Source organism: Thermobia domestica, chromosome 5 (genome assembly GCF_964235325.1).
Source record: "Thermobia domestica chromosome 5, izTheDome1.hap1.1, whole genome shotgun sequence".
Lineage (NCBI taxonomy): Eukaryota > Metazoa > Arthropoda > Insecta > Zygentoma > Lepismatidae > Thermobia > Thermobia domestica.
This window is the reverse complement of record NC_137458.1, coordinates 256,794,424-256,814,000: the sequence shown is the minus strand read 5'-3', so window position 1 is coordinate 256,814,000 and position 19,577 is coordinate 256,794,424. Positions and strand designations below refer to the sequence as shown.

General features: G+C 35.5%; 1 protein-coding gene across 1 annotated transcript; it reads right to left on the bottom strand.

Moving 5' to 3' along the window:
* Positions 1-2,028: 2,028 nt before the first annotated feature.
* On the bottom strand, positions 2,029-18,216 carry LOC145684830 (uncharacterized). Its single transcript, XM_081757197.1, has 2 exons — positions 18,062-18,216; positions 2,029-2,564 (listed from the first exon to the last, which is right to left on the bottom strand). Exons 1-2 carry the CDS (start codon positions 18,068-18,070, stop codon positions 2,127-2,129), a joined length of 447 nt encoding a protein of 148 aa, XP_081613323.1. The 5' UTR covers positions 18,071-18,216; the 3' UTR covers positions 2,029-2,126.
* Positions 18,217-19,577: the final 1,361 nt, after the last annotated feature.

Genomic DNA, 19,577 nt, shown 5'->3' with positions numbered 1-19,577 from the left:
CTTGATACCGTTTTCGAGGTATATGATCAAGTTCTGTAAAATTATTATTTTTTGGTTCCTTTTCAGTAGAGCCCTCTCATTAACAACAGGATCGTGCAAAGTTATTCAATCCAATCATTTTTTTAGATACTAACAAAAAATCTGGATGAAGCTGTCATATCTCAAGATGATCTTAGCGCAAGTTGGATCAGTGTAACTTTTAGTAAGTTGATAATTTACAATTCCATGAATCGAAAAAATCATTGCTGATTATGTTCACGATTGATATGTAATTTGACTAGCCTAGAAGTGCAGTGACAAACTAAATTCGTGTCGTAACAAAACCCTACAGGACTGGGACCTACCAGGCAGCTTTTGGTACTTATGCCTTTACGGCGATGTGTGGTCAGCACCAGGGGCGGATCCAGGACAGTCTTCTGGGGGGGGGGCGATGGGTTGTAATACTGCTACTTAGAGCTTCATTTAAAAGCTCCAAACTCTGGGATGGGTTTTATTTATATATAAAATAAGAAAGTTTCCTCTTGTGGGGCGGGCAATAGCCCTGATCGCTCCCCTCCTGGATCTGCCCCTGGTAAGCACATCGGCTTTGCTTGAAATTAAAAATGAAATCTTTAAGTTTTACGTCCCACGGTTATGCCGGTGAGGCTAAAGGACACGGTGATGATGAGAGATGAGTGAAATGGTGGAATGAAGAAAGTGGGAGAAAACGGGAGAACCCCGAGAACACCCACGAGCACGGTGTTTGTCCACCACAAAGTCCACACGGTGCGAGCTGGGATCGAACCAGGGACCCCAAGCACCAGAGGTGAACGCTCTACCACTGAGCCACCACACCCCTACGGCTTTGCTTGAGTTTAATGCTGATTTTCTAGACATATGTTCACTACTTCTTTCTTTCAAGTAGCTCCCGCAATTATATCCATGTCACTGCTGGATGGACGTAGTAATACCAACATCATCTGGTGAGTACGAACCGTTACCGATATTTTCTCGAAACAGACCTGGTACTGCTTGCCTTGGCTGGTCTCACGTGAAATGGAATTCCAGTGTAATAAGAGCAATGACATGTATAAGACATTTCCATGTGTAATTACTTAGCTTTATGACATGCTACAATCAACCATGTCATTGGATGGTATCAGTTCATGTGTGTGCATGCTAAAATCTTTATGTGATGTTTAATTATTTTTTCTCTTTCTTTTAAAGAAAGAAAGAACATAATTTTGCCATAACAGAAATCAGAGTGCCCTTTATGTGAATAATCATATTTGATGCATACAAGTGAATAACTGTGTACTGTAATTCATTAATTCTCGTGAAGTTGCTTAATCCCACTACAGTTGTATAGTTCAATTAATAATCCTAATTTTCAATCTTCCTTTTCAATCCAGCTCTTAAATTTGTAATTTTCCACAAAACTATCTGAGATGCAGAGGAAAGTAACTAGTCACCCTACCCGTTCTCTGTTGGTTTAGTGGCTTCATGTTGTCTACATTAAAGTGAAGTGCTACCTGTCATCGGGCAATATATACAGGCATTGTAAAACCATCGGATAAAACAAACACTGTGTCTAGATTACAGAGTTACAAGGAAATTTCCAAAGAGCTGAAACAAATAATTGTTATATTTGCTGAATTCTTACTTTGCCTCTGGTGTGTGAGGCCTCTGGTTCGTTCCCCGGCCAAGTAAGTTTATGTTGGACAACATCGAGTCCAAGGGTTTTCTCGAGGTATTCCCGTTTCCTCCCACTTTATCATTCCATCAATTCTTCCATCATCATACACTTCTCTTAATCATCACCCTTAATTAGCTTAAAGAGCACAATTATGGGTCATGAAGCTGAACTTTGAAGTCTCTCCTACTTTCTGCTGTCCTATGCAAAGCTTTTGGAAGAATGCCAGATATTCTAATCATTGCTTGTTATTTTCCTTCTTTATTTATTTATTTGTATTTATTTATTGTAGGGTGATTAGTAAAAGATTTATAGCATCGTTATTGCTAATAACAATGAAACATCTTACGTAGAAATACTGTAGAGTTTTATTTACAAGAAAGTGTAATGCATAGCATTACAAATTGACATAAGAATAAAAATAGGAATAGCATTTATTAATAATACTGTATTGTTAGTATCGGACATAGGGCTGCTGTTCGCTGTAATATGAGTATGCTGGTGCATATGAATAACAATGAGGATACTGATAGGCGTGGGGATATGCTATTTGAAACGGCATTAAACCATAGCCAGGTGGGTTGAGTGAACTCATTCCTGCTGCATACGGTGCTCGAACTGGATAACTGTTGTCCATGACGTCAGCCTTGCTTGGACTGGATTTGCGGTTGCTGCTCACTTGATACGTCAAATAGTTGTTGTTGTACTGGCTGGATGAATAAGGGTCGTATACTTTGTACTGGAGAGGATTCACAGAGATTGTGCTGTAGGTAGATTGGCCTTTAGGTCTGTCTGAGGTGAAGCTGTAGCCTCGCAACCAGTCGCTATCAAACAAGGATGCTCTTCCCAAAGAGGCTGCACTGGCGCCGGCGATGAAGAATGTTAGAAGTAACTGCAATCATAATTAAAATCAAATTAGAAGTTACATCGAAAAAGAATTTACCTAAACGTATTATGATTACAAACAGTATGAGTGTCACTGTTAGGAATATGTGTGTCACCGTAAGGATGAGATAAGTAACAACAACCTAAAGAAATAAGCAAATAAACCATCTGATCAAGTAGGGAAAAAACCTATCAATTACTATTGTTAAGAAACACATAATTTTTAGCACTATAGAAATTCATTTCCTCGATTTTTCTCTAAAGATATGAAGCAGAATTTATCCTCAAGCATCACAGTTTATTCAGCTCGATGTGGTACATAAATACGCGGTATATCAACAGTATATCAATACGATTTTCAGACTACATGCTGTGGTTAAACAAAAAATAGTTTAAGAGTTAAATATAATTTTGGGCTATATCTCATGAACCCGTATTATGGCTAAACAAAAATGAAAGTTTAAGAGTTAAATATAATTTTGAGCTATATCTCATTAACCAGTATTATTTCTAAACAAAAATGAAAGTTCAAGAGTTAAATACGAGTTAAATATAATTTTGAGCCATATATATCATTAACCTGTATTGTTAAACAAAAATTAAAGTTTAATTTAAATATAATTTTGGGTATATCTCATGAACCCGTAATATGTTAAACGTAAATTAGAATTTAAGAGTTAAATATAGTTTTGGGCTATATATCATTAACCTGTATTATGTTAAACAAAAATTAAAGTTAAAGAGTTAAATATAATTTTGGGCTATATCTAATTAACAAGTATTATGGTTAAAATTTTGGGCTATATTTTATTAACTCGTAGGTGGTTAAACAATAATTGATGATTAGGAGTTAAATATAATTTTTACCTCTTTCTCATTAACCGTATACTCTGTACGCTATTGTCGTGCTAATGTGCTAATTAAAATGCTGATAAGGGTATTTTTAAAACCCAATGGCCGTCTGTAGCGGAGTCAAAGGAGCAGTATCACCCTGCCCTGAATTCACATACAGATGTATCAATAATAGTTTTAAAACTAATATTTCAGAAGGAGTCTGGATCAAATAAGATTGATTTAATTTGATTTTCAATTTGGCATTTCTTTCAGCAGCAAAGTTATATGAGACGTGTACTTACAATTTAACGTATGACCCGAACGACATGATCTCCAGCCGGGAATCGAATCGGGGTCTCTCAGTCTAAACGGGCGTTATAACGCTTAGCCACGAGGGAGTTCTATATCAAATTATAATTGTAGGAACGTAGCAGAGAATACATTCTGCAGGTGATACCATATACTGTTTAAAAGTTGTATCCCTTCCTAATATGTATTATATGGATAACCATGTGAGGTGAGATGTATGGAATCAAGAGTGAAGTTAGTGAGGTTGTTCATTTTTGATTAAAATATTACCTCAAAACTGACAAAAAGTTTCTTTATCTGCTTCCATGTTTAAAAATGACTCAAATAACAGGTATTAGAATTAATGTACTCTAACATTGGTATATTTCTTTCGAATAGTGGGAATTTGAACTTAACTTTGAAAAATTTAAGAACTTCCCTATTTGATATGTATTTAATCCGATTCAGATTGTGAGTATCTTTGTCGTAAACGTTGTATATATATCATTCCATATGGACCTGTGAAGAACAGTGTATAGTTTCAGAGCTAAGGCTGTCCAAAAGCGGAGAAAAATTAAATTGTAAGACATGTTATTTCGAACAGAAAAAAGAAAAACATGGAGTAGTGGAGCGTATCATCCTAAAGGAGTCCCAGATGCGCCATCAAAAAATACTATTTCAGCAACGAGCAATGGATGTGCAAGGGATTCTCCGTAGGGACATTATTGCCAGATATGCTCTTAACAGAATTCTCAGATATGTTCGGGCTTAAACTTTAGTCCAAAGTAGTCAAAAAAAAAAAAAAAAAGTATGCCTTTACAGCAGTGAACACGTGTTGGCGGGAAATCGGAAGTGTTAGCGTATGGCTATTTGAGAATGCGTTCAAGGTGGTTTTTCTGTAATTTTACTTTCACCAGAGTAATATATCATACTGTGAGCCAGTCAGGGTTTCCGGGTCTTTTTGCCAGGTTCAGGTCTATAATAGCAGAGTTCCAATACTCTGTACAAAGCACCTTCCAAGCAGCTGTTTCTTTCTAAAATTCCCCTTGCCTGGCAACACGTCTGTCCTTTTTGTCCTTCCTTTAGTCATCATCTTTTAAACAGCAGGCGGTCTATTGTTCCGAAACGCACCAAATACGCTCGAGCTGACGTTATCTCCGCGTTTCTATTGCTTTCGCGTTTGCAGCACATTGTGATTGGCCATCGACATTTAAATACATGGTCAGCGTATTCCAAGCGTACGCTTGAGCAATAAAAACGCTTTGCGAACGCTTATGAATAGCCACGGTCTTAGGGACCATAAGCTTCACAGAATTACGCGTGCTACAATGTATTTCTCACACTGATTTCGAAATTATACACTTTCCATTACATTTAATCACGTTAATCGAATATAATACATATTTGCAAACAAATATTTCAAAAATGCTACAAAAACTCATAGAATAATCTTAAAATTTCTCTGCAAAATTTTCCATTACCTCAAAATCAAATTTAGTGCAAACCTATTGATTGAAAAACGTTCTTTATCGATAATCAGTTCATCACACAAATCATATGACATTACGATTGATGAAGATAATTTCTGTGGAAGTCTGAAGCTTCCTTACATACAATTTAATTAAATCAATGTATCCTAATTGGATGGTTTTCAAAAAGTTAATAATTTTGCGTAACAGTAAAGAAAACTTGGTGTTAGTTATTGAATGGACGAGCAGCTGGGACGTCATTTGGGGAGAGCAGAGGCAAATGCCCCTTGAGTTTGAGAAACACACGCCTTTCAATAAATTGTATACTAATGTATAAATGTAAAACGAGAAGCTCTTTATGTTGGAAGACAACTCTTCCCCCGCGCCTTCCCTCTGGCAAAGTCTGATATGTTGCTCCCATAAGGAGATCCTTATTGTGTGTGAATGATTTGTTAGTTGATTGGGTGAAATGTTCCTTAGAATACCTTTCAACAGCGAGGCTATGCGAGACATGAACCTACAAAGAATGAAATCTTTAAATTTTACGTCCCACGATTATGCCGGTTAGGCTAAAGGAGGTGGTGATGATGAGAAATGAAGAAAGTGGGAGGAAACGGGAAAATCCCGAGAGAACCCACGAGCACGGTGTTTATCCAGAATAAAGTCCACACAGCGCGAGCTGGGATCGAACCAGAGACCCCAAGCACCGGAGGTGAACGCTCTATCACTGAGCCACCGTGCCCCCTATGAACCTATAGTTGAACGTGGAATCCGAACCAAATGACCTTAGACCGGGAATCAAACCCGGGTCCTCTGCACCAAATACCTGTACAGTATATACTTAGCTATTTGTTCAATGCATTTCAAATGCCTTTATTTCTACGTTGCTCATTAAGGAAAATCTTGTTTCATAAAAATATCATTTATGTACTAAACAATGAATATAGAATGAATTCAAGTCAACCCCTTCGCTTTTTACCATGTCTGTGCCTTAGTATACTGGCTACACGTCTGTCCATTACTAAAATTCAAATATTATGAATATTTCTCTTGCTGCGTATTATGCGCCTGTGTTTCCAATTTAAACAACATAAAACGTGACAGCAGAGGAGATTAATTTAATCAGTGAATTTAAATCAGAGAGAGAAAAAAGAAAATATCTATAGATATCGCTAGAAATGAAGGCCATCCGGAACTATAACTCTTCCTGACAAAAGTCAAGGCTTCTCTCTAGCATCGTCCTCGGAATATTAAGCTGGAAGAAGGAAATAGATAACTCCGGATGAGATCAACGATTATTTTAGATGATAAACAGAAAAAAATTAAAAATAGGAAGCAAGAATTACATATCTATTAGAGCAAAATAAACCGAGTTTCTACCATTTAATTCAATATCCATTTTATGCATTGTATGCAGTGGCGTATACAGAACTACATCAACAGTATTGCGTGGTTAGCTGGAGTTCAGCGACCCTTTTAAAGCTTCCGAAACGAAAATGAAAAATGAAGTGAAATCTTTGAGTTTTACGTCCCACGATTATGTCGAGTAGGCTAAAGGAGAGGGTGATGATGAGAAATGAATGAAATGGTTTAATAAAGAAAGTGGGAGGAAATATGAGAACCCCGAGGACACCTACACACACGGTGTTTGCCCACCACAAAGTTCACTTGGCACAAGCTGGGATCGAACCAGAGACCCCATGCACCAGGGTGAATGCTGAATCACGGAGCCACTGCGGCCCCTTTAAGCTTGTGAGGTATATGAAATGGGACCTACAGTTCAATGTTGAATGCGCACCATCTTAATGCATTCTGACCTCAAGGATCTCTAAGGAATCGAACCCTGGACCCAGTATGGCAAGTACACTCGTGCTACTCAGTAAATTCCACGGGAAGGTTTTATCAAGAGCAGTTCAATCACCCAAGTTCTTATTGCTTCATCTTTCCATAATGTATCTTGTAGAAAAGAATGGAATAAATTCGGAATTCTCTCTCGTGTACTCGACTGGTTGAATGTCTATCTGTTTCACAATAGTTTTCCTAAATATTTTTTGTCTTATATGGAAGGACATTCGATCACGCTACTAGAAAAAAGTCCTCGCGTTTGGATACATTTCTAATTGTGGTTTTGATACCAATTTGGGGCCACTAAATCAAAAGAAAGTACTTTTGAAGATGCATTTTTTTTATTTATTTTTAGAAGTCATTTTTCGTGTCATCTCATAAAAGATTACATTTAAAAAATAATATTTCTATTTCACTATCCACAACTACATTTAGAAATATATCCGAGCGTTTGCATTTTTATTGTTTGCATAAGCGATACCCAACGGCGCCGGTTTCTTTGTAATTTTGAAAGGGAGGGGGTCGGATGTGTGTGGTTACATACAAGATCTAAGAAGATATATATGAGGATTATAAGACAAATTGAATTCAAATTAGCCAAATATTGTATATTCAAAACCATACATATAACAATAAAAAATACATATAAGAATACATATTCATAAAAATACATGGGGCCCACATGAGTATTCGGGGACCCGGGCCCTCCGGGCTCCCAGAATCAGCGCCCTTGGCGATATCTCAGAGACCCCTATTTTGAGGTAATTTTTTCTCATGCCCCATGGACGGATATGGTTAAACAAAGTTTCACTGCAATCAGTTTCCTCAAATTAGCAGGCCCCATAAAAAGTATAATTTTAAGTTCATCCGAGTGTAGGCACTTTTTACTTATTGCCATGATTATTCTTTAGTGTGTTTTTTTTTCTTTTAGGCTTAATAAGTAAACGTACTTCTTATGTCTGAAATTGGAGGCAAGAGGAAACTCAATGACATTCTTTAAATAGATATTTTACTAATACTCTCTTCGAAGTATCCAATTTTCATGAAACTTTTTTTTTTTTTAAATAAACGTGATATTGCCAGCTGCATCGGAAAATTGTCAAGCTTGGAATGATAACCAGGTATTGTCGAGTGATATCTCATTGTATGACTCAGTTACAAGTATCGACTTATCTCATAATATGACTCAGTTACAAGTATCGACTTATTTCATAATATGACTCAGTTACAAGTATTGACTTATTTTATAATATGACTCAGTTACAAGTATCGACTTATTTCATATGACTCAGTTACAAGTATCGACTTATTTCATAATATGACTCAGTTACAAGTATCGACTTATCTCATAATATGACTCAGTTACAAGTATCGACTTATTTCATAATATGACTCAGTTACAAGTATCGACTTATCTCATAATATGACTCAGTTACAAGTATCGACTTATCTCGTCAACTACTTAATCAGAGATTTGGTAACAGAGACATGTAATGAAGTGTTACGTGGGATGAAAAAATGTTCTTCATCGGCAATTCAGACTTGAAGAAGTCAATAGTGAGTTGGTGGATTGGTAGTTTAACACATGATGCTAGCACAAGGTCCCAGTTATCCAGGTTTTACAGTATTTCATTGACTGTATTTATAAAAGATGTAGGGGTAATTTCTGATTTAAATCTGATGATTCACTTTGTATGTGCTTTTATTAAAGGTACAATCACATTATTAGTATCGTGAGACAAAAGATAATTTCAGTTACGTTGTTCTTCTACAGTATTCAAACATGAGACTTGCTGAACGTTAGATGAAAACGTCAATCTCTAGTCCTTATGTGGAAAAATTGTGTCTGAATTAATGAAATGAAAGTGAGATCTTTAAGTTTTGCTCCCACGAAGTTCGATCTGGTATCGAACCAAGAACCCCATCCACAAAAGGTGAACGCTCTACTGTCTGAATTAATACTACTATTTGGTGTAAGTAATCGTAATCATTAAAAAATATTCTGCGGTTAGGTTCTAAGTCTTATTCTAACATAAGAGTAGTTTAGCTTCGAATTCAACGCCTGATCCTTTCTAAAGGAGTATTTATTTCTCAGGTCACTAGGAAAACTATATGATGGTATCTTAAATATACACCAAGGATGACTTCTAAATTACTGAGAACGCTTCTTGGTAACTGTTTCCAGTTTAAAGTAGCTCCATAACTCTATTTAAGTTCAACACATTCACTACCACAACGATTGAGCAGTGCTATATTCTGGTTGTCAGAAGATACTTGCTGTTTAATGCATTACAATAGCCAGTGGTGCTATTCTAATCTCTTAACAACTGGTTCTCTCTCTCTTATATATATATATATATATATATATATATATATATATATATATATATATATATAGGGTGTCGCACTAGGAAAGTGCCATATTGTTTCGAAGATACATATCCGTGTTTTCTCATAGTTTGCACATGTGATAGGCATTATGGGCCATTCACATATTACATCACGCTGTTTCTGATCAATTTTATTACTTTCCTCTCCCTTGTCATACTTCGTACTTCAAGGCTGAACCTCTCCCCCTTTATTACGTAATGCTTTTTGATTTCTGTTTTTTCACAATGTTGCTTATTTTAGGAGTTATCACAATAAAACAAAATAATTTTAATGGCAGAACTTTTCATTACAAGATGCTTGCATTTTGAACATATTTGTAGTGTTTTTTTCACCAACAAGTCAAAGTATTAGAAAATGGTAGTACCGTAATAATATTTTAAACCCATAAGGTTGTTTAATTAATCAGTTTCAATTCTCCGAAATTCTATACCGTCGTTTTTCCAAAGAGATCGCACCCAACATCTTAGGTCACCGACGATTGGCAAGGAGGAAGTGCTGCAGGAAGATGCAGGTGAAACAGGATCTAGGGGATTGACACTAACTTCTTTTTTCTGGAATCCAGAAAGCTTCCTGTATTTTGAAGTTTCCCAATGTCGACTATACAAAGTTCTCTTCCTCCTAGATCACAGATTCGACGTGGCTTCACACATGAAGGAACAGGGACATCTCGTTTGTGAACAAGCTTTCGGTCATTGTCTTTAGACTTCAGTTTAGCCCCTTTTGAAATTATTCTTGTCTTAAATCAGTGCCAGAATGTGAATAAACTCCATTTCTTTTGGAAAATTCAAATCTAAAGATAAAACATTCACTATAAGATGAATATCAGACGAATTCGGTTAATATTTTATTTTACTTGGATTGTCCTGTCGCGGAAAATATTATTTCACGAAAAAGAGTTTTTTTTTTTTTGTTTCACACGCGAAACCCCTTGGAAGAATACAGTGGGTAATGATTCAAATCAAATGTTTTAAATCTATTCTCAGAAATAGCGATACAAGTGGGAACGCGAGGGCATTTTCAAGCAGTAGTTACGATCATTAACAACTAACTCCAGAAAAGTGTGCACCGTAAATGCATTACGGCGATAGCCACGAAACAGAGCTTTATTGTATTGTAATACACGCAGGGTTCGTCACAAGTCATGCTGGTGTCTAGTAGAGTCCTCAAATCTCTTCTGCATGATTCAATTTATATAGGCTGTATATTCTCAATTTTCCAAAACAATATAAATATTTATTTATAAAAATGAAAAGAACTGAATAAAATCATTTGTTTAAAAGATTCCATATAAACCTGAGAATAATAATGAAGATTACAGAAAAAAACACGTTACGTAACGAAGACGTTAACCCCTCCTCGCTCGAGTCATCTTTCGTAACGCAAGGCCGAACCCCCTCTCCCCTTTTGCCGCGTTACGTAATATGTGGACGACCCCTTAGATACGTATCACATTCATTACACTCATAGATCCCTGTATCCTGGACAAAATCCCGGAATTCATATTCAAATTTCTATCTGCCCATTCAAATTTCTGTCCGCCCATTGAATTGAAACAATTGAAAGTTATTTGTTTCCACAACAATACAAGCGAGTGGGAAAAGTACAGAGGTGTTTTCACTAATTTGTTTGACTTCTTTCTTTCACTTTTGGTTATGCGTGTGTGTGTTTGTCTGGGTATAACAAACGGTTCTGCAAAACTCGAAATATTTTAACAACCGGTTCTAGCGAACCGGTGCGAACAGGCTGAATAGCACCATACCGACACCAATTTGTGATTAGTCTCTTTTATTCCTGTATCCGGAAGTCTGTAGATGTGTGGTGCACATAAATACCTTGTAACTTCTCGATATAATATTTATCTCTGAAGCTGATAAGACTCATGCTTCCCTTAGCCCCAATAACTACAGCATCAAACAAACGCAAATCTCGGTTGAAAGCATGGAAAACGGAGGAAGAGACAGAGTACCTTACATCTGATACGAGGGATATGTGGTTCGATTCCAAGCCATGTGATTTTTTGTGGTGGACAGCATCGTATAATGGGTTCTCTCCTAGTTACGCCGTTCCCTTCCACATTCTTATTCCATAATTTCATTTCGTAATCATTTACTCTAATAAATCATCCGTCAGACGTAATCTTTAACCTCTAAGACATAATTGAGGGACGCAAAACTGAAATATCTAATTTTTCATTTACAATCGGAAAATTATAACTTTTATTGAATAAACGAGTTTCCAGCATTAGTTTATTTAATTTTATTTATATTTCTATTTTAAACTTGTTTTTCTATGTTAAATGTTTGTGATGAACAAATTCAATTACACAGGTCTCCAAAAATGAAACAATGCTAAGCTGTTTCAGTTTAGTTAACTGATTCGTAAGTTAACTGATTCGCTTTGGGTGCGCTGAATCCAGGAATGACAACCGTTTTGTCCTGGGACATCTGGGTTTCGAACAAACGGGTGGTCATTGTTGAACAAAAATATGAACACAAATATGCGATTTATGGAAACACCATTAACAGCGTAACACAAATTAATGTACAGAAAAACACGTACACACGTGAAGACAAAAAAGTAATACACCCTCAATCAGATTGCTTGTGGGTGTTTGTGATTGTTTTAAAAGGTCAAACTTCGTTTGGAGCTTGTCATTTTGTAGGTGGCCGCGGGAAGATTCCTAAACATCCACCAGTAGTCTGCCATCATCATAACACTCCAGTTCTCCTGATACCGTCGTTCAATTTCTTTGATATCTTGATGGAAACGCTCCCCCTGCTCTACATCCACTGCTCCCACATTGTCATGAAAGTAGTCAAGGTGGGAGTTGAGAAAATGGACTTTTAAGCTCACGGAGCAACCAAGCTATCAGAACGCGTGCAATATTTTTTCGATTATTTCCTTGTACTGTGGGTCCTTTCGGTTTCCAAAAATGTTGTGATGACCACAGTAAAGGCAACCCAAACCTCTTTTTGAGTTGGAATCATTGAACTGATGAAGTATTTGTCGGATATGAATTTTCTAATATCAGGGCCAACAACAACCCGCGTACTCGCGTACTCGTAGTATTTGAGGAACAAACAGTGTAGCCAGAACTACTTACCAGCGTTTTGCAAATCAAAGATGTAATCTTACTAAATTCGTTTTATGAACAGATTTACTGTTTTTGTTTTCTCTTTGTAATCTCGTACTCCCATTCATGATACATTACGATATGTATCAGTGATCCCCATCAGGACCAATATACATGTATTTTCATGTTTCGGGGAGCACAAATACATTTAATCTTCTATGTTCATTTTTATTTTCGTGTGATGCATTTGCAATTTAGCGATTTCCAGCTACCTGTTACATTTCAATTGCCACATTATATTTCGATTAAGCAAAAACTTGACGTCGCAGGAAGAAACGGGGGTCATTTTTGACTTCGATGCACCCAGAAGAGTAAAAATCAGCTAAACTTATGCAAACAGCTTTTTGGTTGCAGACCTGTGTTATTCCCATTATAAATGCACCTCGAACAACTCAGTAGTGCAGAGCATATATTTTCTTGGAGCCGGTTAATTGTGTTGTGTAGTGTGTTTCTGTATAGGAGTTTCTTCCTAATTTAGTTTTTAAAATTAGAAAAGTCCTTTAAGCAACTAAATTATAACTTATTCGGAAAGTGGCGTCATGAAATTGTAATTAGTCCCTAAAATGTAGCCTTATTTGTACCTTTACAGTTTACGATTATGCCCCTTAGACTAAACCAAATGAATGACTAACGAAAGTGAGTGATTATGGAAATATTAAAGGAACGGTAGTATATGAGGAAATGAACGATTTCCGACTAAAAGCAGAAGACAATGTTTTCTAACACCGCAAACTCACATGTACTGAAATCGAACTATTGCTACTTCACAAACATAACTGAGTGACCTATCACTGACCGACACTGCGCCATCTATTGAATGTTGTTCAAAGGAAATAGAAAAGGAAACGGTTGTAAGGAAACAAAGAAAAATCCACGGAGGTGTTTAACCACCAGAATTTCGAAATGGGAAATTGAATTTCGGAATTATACGATGCTGTTCACACATCTGAGTTATCCCTGCTTCGATTTTCAGATTAAGTTTAGTTCAATACTCGATATGAGTATCAAAATTAACTTAAGCTATTATTTATATATGTTTTTTAAAACTTTATGGTAAACTCAAGATTTACCTATCATAGGCTTGGTTCTGGCTGGCCACTTAGTTTTTATATATAGACGGATGTCCGTTACTCCACACAATAACTTAAGCTAAAGTGAATGTTTAAATTCTGATATGCAATATACAGTCTGTTCAATAAGTTCCAGGACTACCTTGAAACAATATACGATTCTTGAAAAATATATTACCATTAGTTTTCTATATACATATCTTACCGAGCCATATACCCGCAAGACCGGTCGAAGAGCCCCTGGAACACCCTAGGAAAGTCGTGTAATGGAATGCCGTATAACACTACCATCACATTGTCTTGAATTGATGAAACCAGTGATGATTTCAGATATTTCTCGGTGAGGGGAGGAGGGAGGATAAATTACTGGTAACTAAGGTTGAGGATAATCGGAGAAATGCACCGGACAATTCAACATCCACAAAACGCTCCTCTCTTAAGAACACTTTTGAGCTTAGGGACGAGGATGAAGTCCAATCGAGCCGAATCATGTCAATATGGGTGTGCTCAAGGAGTGTGACCGTTCTTTTAGCCAAAATGGACGTATGTACAAGAATATTAGTGAGATCTCCAACACATTTTTTTCTGTGTCAATTTTTGGCTAAAAGAAGGATCACAGTTCTAAGAGGGATACGGAGTTTAAAATCTATGCCAAAAATATAATACTTTTAGTTTCTTTTACGAGTTTAACTATACTTTCATTTCTGCCATCATCTGATTGGCTATTTTTCGTCTCCGCCATGATTGTTGGCTCAAAATATTGCGATCCTATTGGGTGGAGTGGTCACAGTAGGGGTGGCGAAAGTGTGACGTATGGTTTCAAGATTTTGTTGTAAGGGCAGATCCTCTATTTTATAAGATCCTTGGCATATATATTGACAAAAGAAAATCCAAAAATTAGACATATAACTATCAATAGGTCCCATGAAGGTGAAGAAAGAAAAATGTTGGTAGCTAATGCCAAACCTCATGCGTACTTTTTAACCAAATAGTTTTTTTTTTTTTTTTTTTTTTTTTTTTTTGTAAATCTAAAAATTGGTCGTGTACAATAAGCCAGTTATCCATTAAAATTAAACTGATGTTGAAGTATACGATCATAAAGCGTTTTACATATTACGACAATAGCAGGACAACAGCACATAATGTGATGAATGGTATTCGTATAATCCGAATTTTCATCTTAATTTTTATATTGGCCAACAATGTGACAAATCGACATGTCATATCAATATTAACAACACTATATGGTTAAGCTTCATTCTGAAGCGCAATTTTCGAGACAATCGCTCTAATGTTGGCTTTGGGTATTCTGCGGGAACAGACTGTTTATTAAGAGTTACACTGAAAAATACGATTGTGTTTTTCAGTCTGTCCGCCCGTTACTCCGCACGATACCTTATGAATGGATGCGAATTTTCTTTTTAAATTCTGCTTTTTCTTTTCCCTAGAGCGAGTACCTTATCCCGGTTTGTTAATTGAATCGGTCTCTTAACAGATTAACGGTTTAGCGGTGGTTCCCTATAGCCCATGTCCCATAGGAAGAGCGCTTGGTTCGTTAATGAAATCAATCCGTTAACTCATTAACGGATAACTGCGACTTTAGCGATGACTATCAATATCCCTAAATGTAAGCGAATTTTTGAATTAGGTCTATGTTTTTGTGAAATAGTTAAAATGATTATCTCTGCCGACTCTGCGAATGGGGTGGTCCGTTAACTTATTAACGGGTAACGGCGACTTTAATGGTAGTCATCCGTATATAGTGGTGGGATCCTCCCTACGTTCTTTACAGACGAGACACGGATACACTACTACACTTTGGAAACAAAGGAACAGTCAAAACAGAAGGTTTTTAAAGGCGATCCAGCTCCAAAGAAGGCTAGGACGGTGAAATCCCATGACAAGGTCAAGGCCAGTTTTTTGTGGTGCACGCTGAATGGTTTACATCGATTACTTTGAAAAAAGGACAAACGATAAGTGGAGAGTATTATTCGTCGTTATTGCACCTGTTGAGAGAAGAAATCAAGAAAAGTGGTCTTTATTTGGCAGATTTTTTTTCGATGATGGCAATGTACAGGTGCACACCTGCACAGTGTCGATGGCGAAAATTATGGAATTAAAAATTCGAATTATTGCAATATCCACCGTATTTGGCCTCCAGTGACTTTTTTTTAAATATCCGAACTTGAAAAAATGTCTGGGAGGAAAAAGATTCACCTCGAACGAGGAGGTTATCGCCCAAGCAGATGCCTATTTTGAGAACCTTCCGAAATCTTACTTTTTGGACGGCTTAAAAAAAAAGTTAAAAAAAAAAAAGCTGTGAAAAATCTGTCGATCTAAAAGGAGATTATGTTGAAAAGTAAAAGTTTCTACTCAAAATGATTTGTTTTTCTATATTTTTCAAAGACTTATTAAATGACCCTCGTATTTCAAAAAGGGAACATTTCAAATCTGAAAACCCAAGAAACATTCTCAAACTTCGAATGTGTTTACACATTCCGTCATTGTTGTTCAAGAATCACGAAAAATAGACTAAAAGATAGCTTATGGGAGTGGAAAAGTATTGTCAAACTACTATGATTCTTGATCAATAATAAATTAGACATGTTCCAGTTTGCAAAAAGGAAATATTTCCTTTTGAAACTAACATCCTTGTTTATAAAAAACATCTCGTTTATGTTAGCTTTGTTTTAGTAATTAAAAAAAATAGAAATAACACAGCCTTCAAGCAAAGCACTACAGTTTTATTAACATTTTTAATATGTAAACATATTTTAATAAAAATAATTGTGGTATGCTCAGACGCTGAGTGTTATTTCTATTTATCAAAAGTATTGCAGTTGCACTGAGCCATTTATGGCACCAGAAGATTAGCTATAATTGTACTAAAACCTTACGAATCTGAAATAATTCAGACCAGTGCATACTCGTATTTCCATAAATTATTACATAATTAAATGTATTACAGTGCGCAAAATTTCCAATCGCCAGGGCGCCATTGGCGACTAGAAATTTAAAGCTGACGACCAGTGCTCAATAGGAATGGTTTCTGCCTAAACTAACAGGACCGCACAGTGTCTGTTTCACACGAAAATAATTGTCATTGAGTCAGAGAAAATATGGAATGTGAAGTCCTTTGTCAAACCAAAGGCCTCGGAGGAGGGGGGCTCATATTTTGTACGTGGGAGATATTGACGACTATCATTTTTGGATTGGCAAGTGTGTCTGACACTGAAATTTTGCACCCTGATTTTATTATATCTATTAAACACAAATTTGGGCTCAGGAAGATGATAAGCCATTTTAGTATTGATTCTTTTAAGATTTAAAGAAAAACAATAGTATTTTGATTCATTACATCCACAAGCAGCAACATGTAAAAGTTTGATCATTCGTGGGAAGTGCTTTTTATGTTTCAGAAAGTAACTGTGTCGCTTATTTCATAACTAGTAGTAATAATAATAATAATAATAATAATAATAATAATAATAATAATAATAATAATAATAATAATAATAATAATAATAATAATAATTATTATTATTATTATTATTATTATTATTATTATTATTATTATTATTTTAATAAAGTAAGCTTCTCATTTCTTTAAATTTCTTGGAAGGTATGTTTAGCTTCATTGCATACAATCAGTGACGTACACAAAGGGTGATTTCCACCTATTAACTTCCCCTTGAGCAAGACATCATGCAAAATTAATAATTTCCTATATTAACATAGGAATACAAACACGTAAAATGGTATGAATTTCGGAGCTTGTACGTCCCCTTGACGAAATTCTGGGTACACCACTGCACACAATGTTATTGACATAGAAAGTTATTCTTTTAGTTACCTCTTTTAACGATAATTTCGAAAAAGTTGCAATAAACATTGGATTTACATTGTACCTTTTGAACAAAACTTAATTAAGTAGTTCCATACAGTGCCGTACATAAGGGATGTTATGAGTTTTAACCCCCTTTGAGGAAGATAAAAAAAAATATAAGCACCAGCATATATATATACAAACATCTTTAGAAATTATATGAAATTGGAAGCTTGAACCCCTCTTGCCAAACTTCTCTGTACTCCACAGATTCCATATATATTTACTTATTATCTGGTTTATATTCTCAAAACGAGAGATAAGCTCCCCCGTGGTCAAGTGGTTAGCGTACGCGCCTTTGGTGTGTGAGACGTGAATTCGATTACCAGCGGGAGCTCATGTGGTTCGGATTCCACTTAAGTTATAGATCCACGTCCCATATAGCCTCGCTGCTGAAAGAGGCGCTAAACCCAAAATCAAATCAAATCAAATAGAAACGAGATATGCTCTATGTTCTTACTTTATGGAAGTTCGGTTCGGTTTAATAGTTCTTTACTGTGCATAAAAACACGAATCGTATTACTCAGTATGTAAATTAACAAGCCAAACACTAGCTATAAAAATAGATAAATAAATAAAAGAACTTACCAGTTTCATGATGTATGTATTGTAAAAGTATTTGTGGATATGTTTAATCTTGGTTCTTCTTACAAAGTATGAGTAATATTGAATCTTGGTTGTAAAATGCAAGAGGGGGACTTTATAATCTTCCACACGAATGACGTCATACAAACACAACAGAAAAGAAATGTACGAAAATACAAACACACAAAACAAAAATTAAAAAAAGAAAATATGAAAAAAAGAAAAGTATTAAATCGTGTAAGAGAGGAAGAATGAAAAAGCAGAAAATAATAAAAGAAAAATGAACAAATAACTATGTTCCAAAAGCAGCGGAAGTGAAGAAAGGAAGGGGGATGGGATGTTTAGTAAAGGGGAAGCGACTCTTGTTGTTGTCTACCTTAAAAACAAGTTACCGAAAAATTTTTGTTATTACCTGCAAAACATATACACGACTTTTGCCAAGGTGTTGATTTAGCCAGCGTAAAGGGTAGGTGAACAACCTTCATTCAGGTTCATTGGCTATGATTTTTTTAAAAATTTTTTTATCCTAAAGTCGCCATCATTGCTTGTTTATTTCTTATTTAATTTTTAGTATCAAAAGAAACTTGTTAAAAGATCGTTCGATTGGTATCTTTAAAAGATTCGTTTTATTACGTCTGATGAAGCTAGAAAAAAAGACATTTCACATTATGTATTAAACAGGAAGTATGAATAGCCCTTAAGAAATTTTCCTTCAACACTAGTATTAATTGCTACAGTGTTATTCATTTTTTTTCTCGTACCTTAAAAATGTCTTTTCAAAGAATGTCTATATTGCCTAAGAGATCCAGTACTCAGAAGGAAATAGTATTCTAAAAGCAAAATTATAACAACAGGTTTATTATTTTTTCGGGGTACGAAGGAAAGTGAAAGAATTTTACACCAAATTTACATTAATTTCATAAAGAAACAACACGCAAATTTATTCAGAAACATACAATTATTGCATTCTTTTGTTTTTCAAGGTCACTTCAAGAACTTTTTTTTTTCCATTAAAAGTTACACTGTGTGATCATGTTTCTGTTTCTATAAGACCTAGCTACAGTAGATCATTTCAGGTTTCATAAGAGGAGGAGGCAAGATTGTTCAACGACAACTTTTTTGTTGTACATCTGTTGTACATCATCGACATCTGTACAAGTTTTTACATTTTTTTATCAGTATTTTAGTACACAATTTATTAAAAATGAAGTGAAAAATTAAATATTTTAGCTTAACGTCCCACCCAGTGTTGAATTCAGATATTTTCACCCGGGGGAATGTGAATTCCTCGGGGGGTTGTTTTTCTGTATTTTTGCAAGAAAGCAGCATATTTAACAGTTCCATTCACATGCACATCTTAGCAAATATTGAGACTAATTTCTGATAAATATTCAATGTGAGATTACATTTAAAAAAAAAAAAAAAATCGTTTAATTTTATCTAAAACATTAAATAAAGACTGGCAAAAATATTTTATACTAAACTTTAACTGCTATTTACAGTAGCTATTTTAGTTATT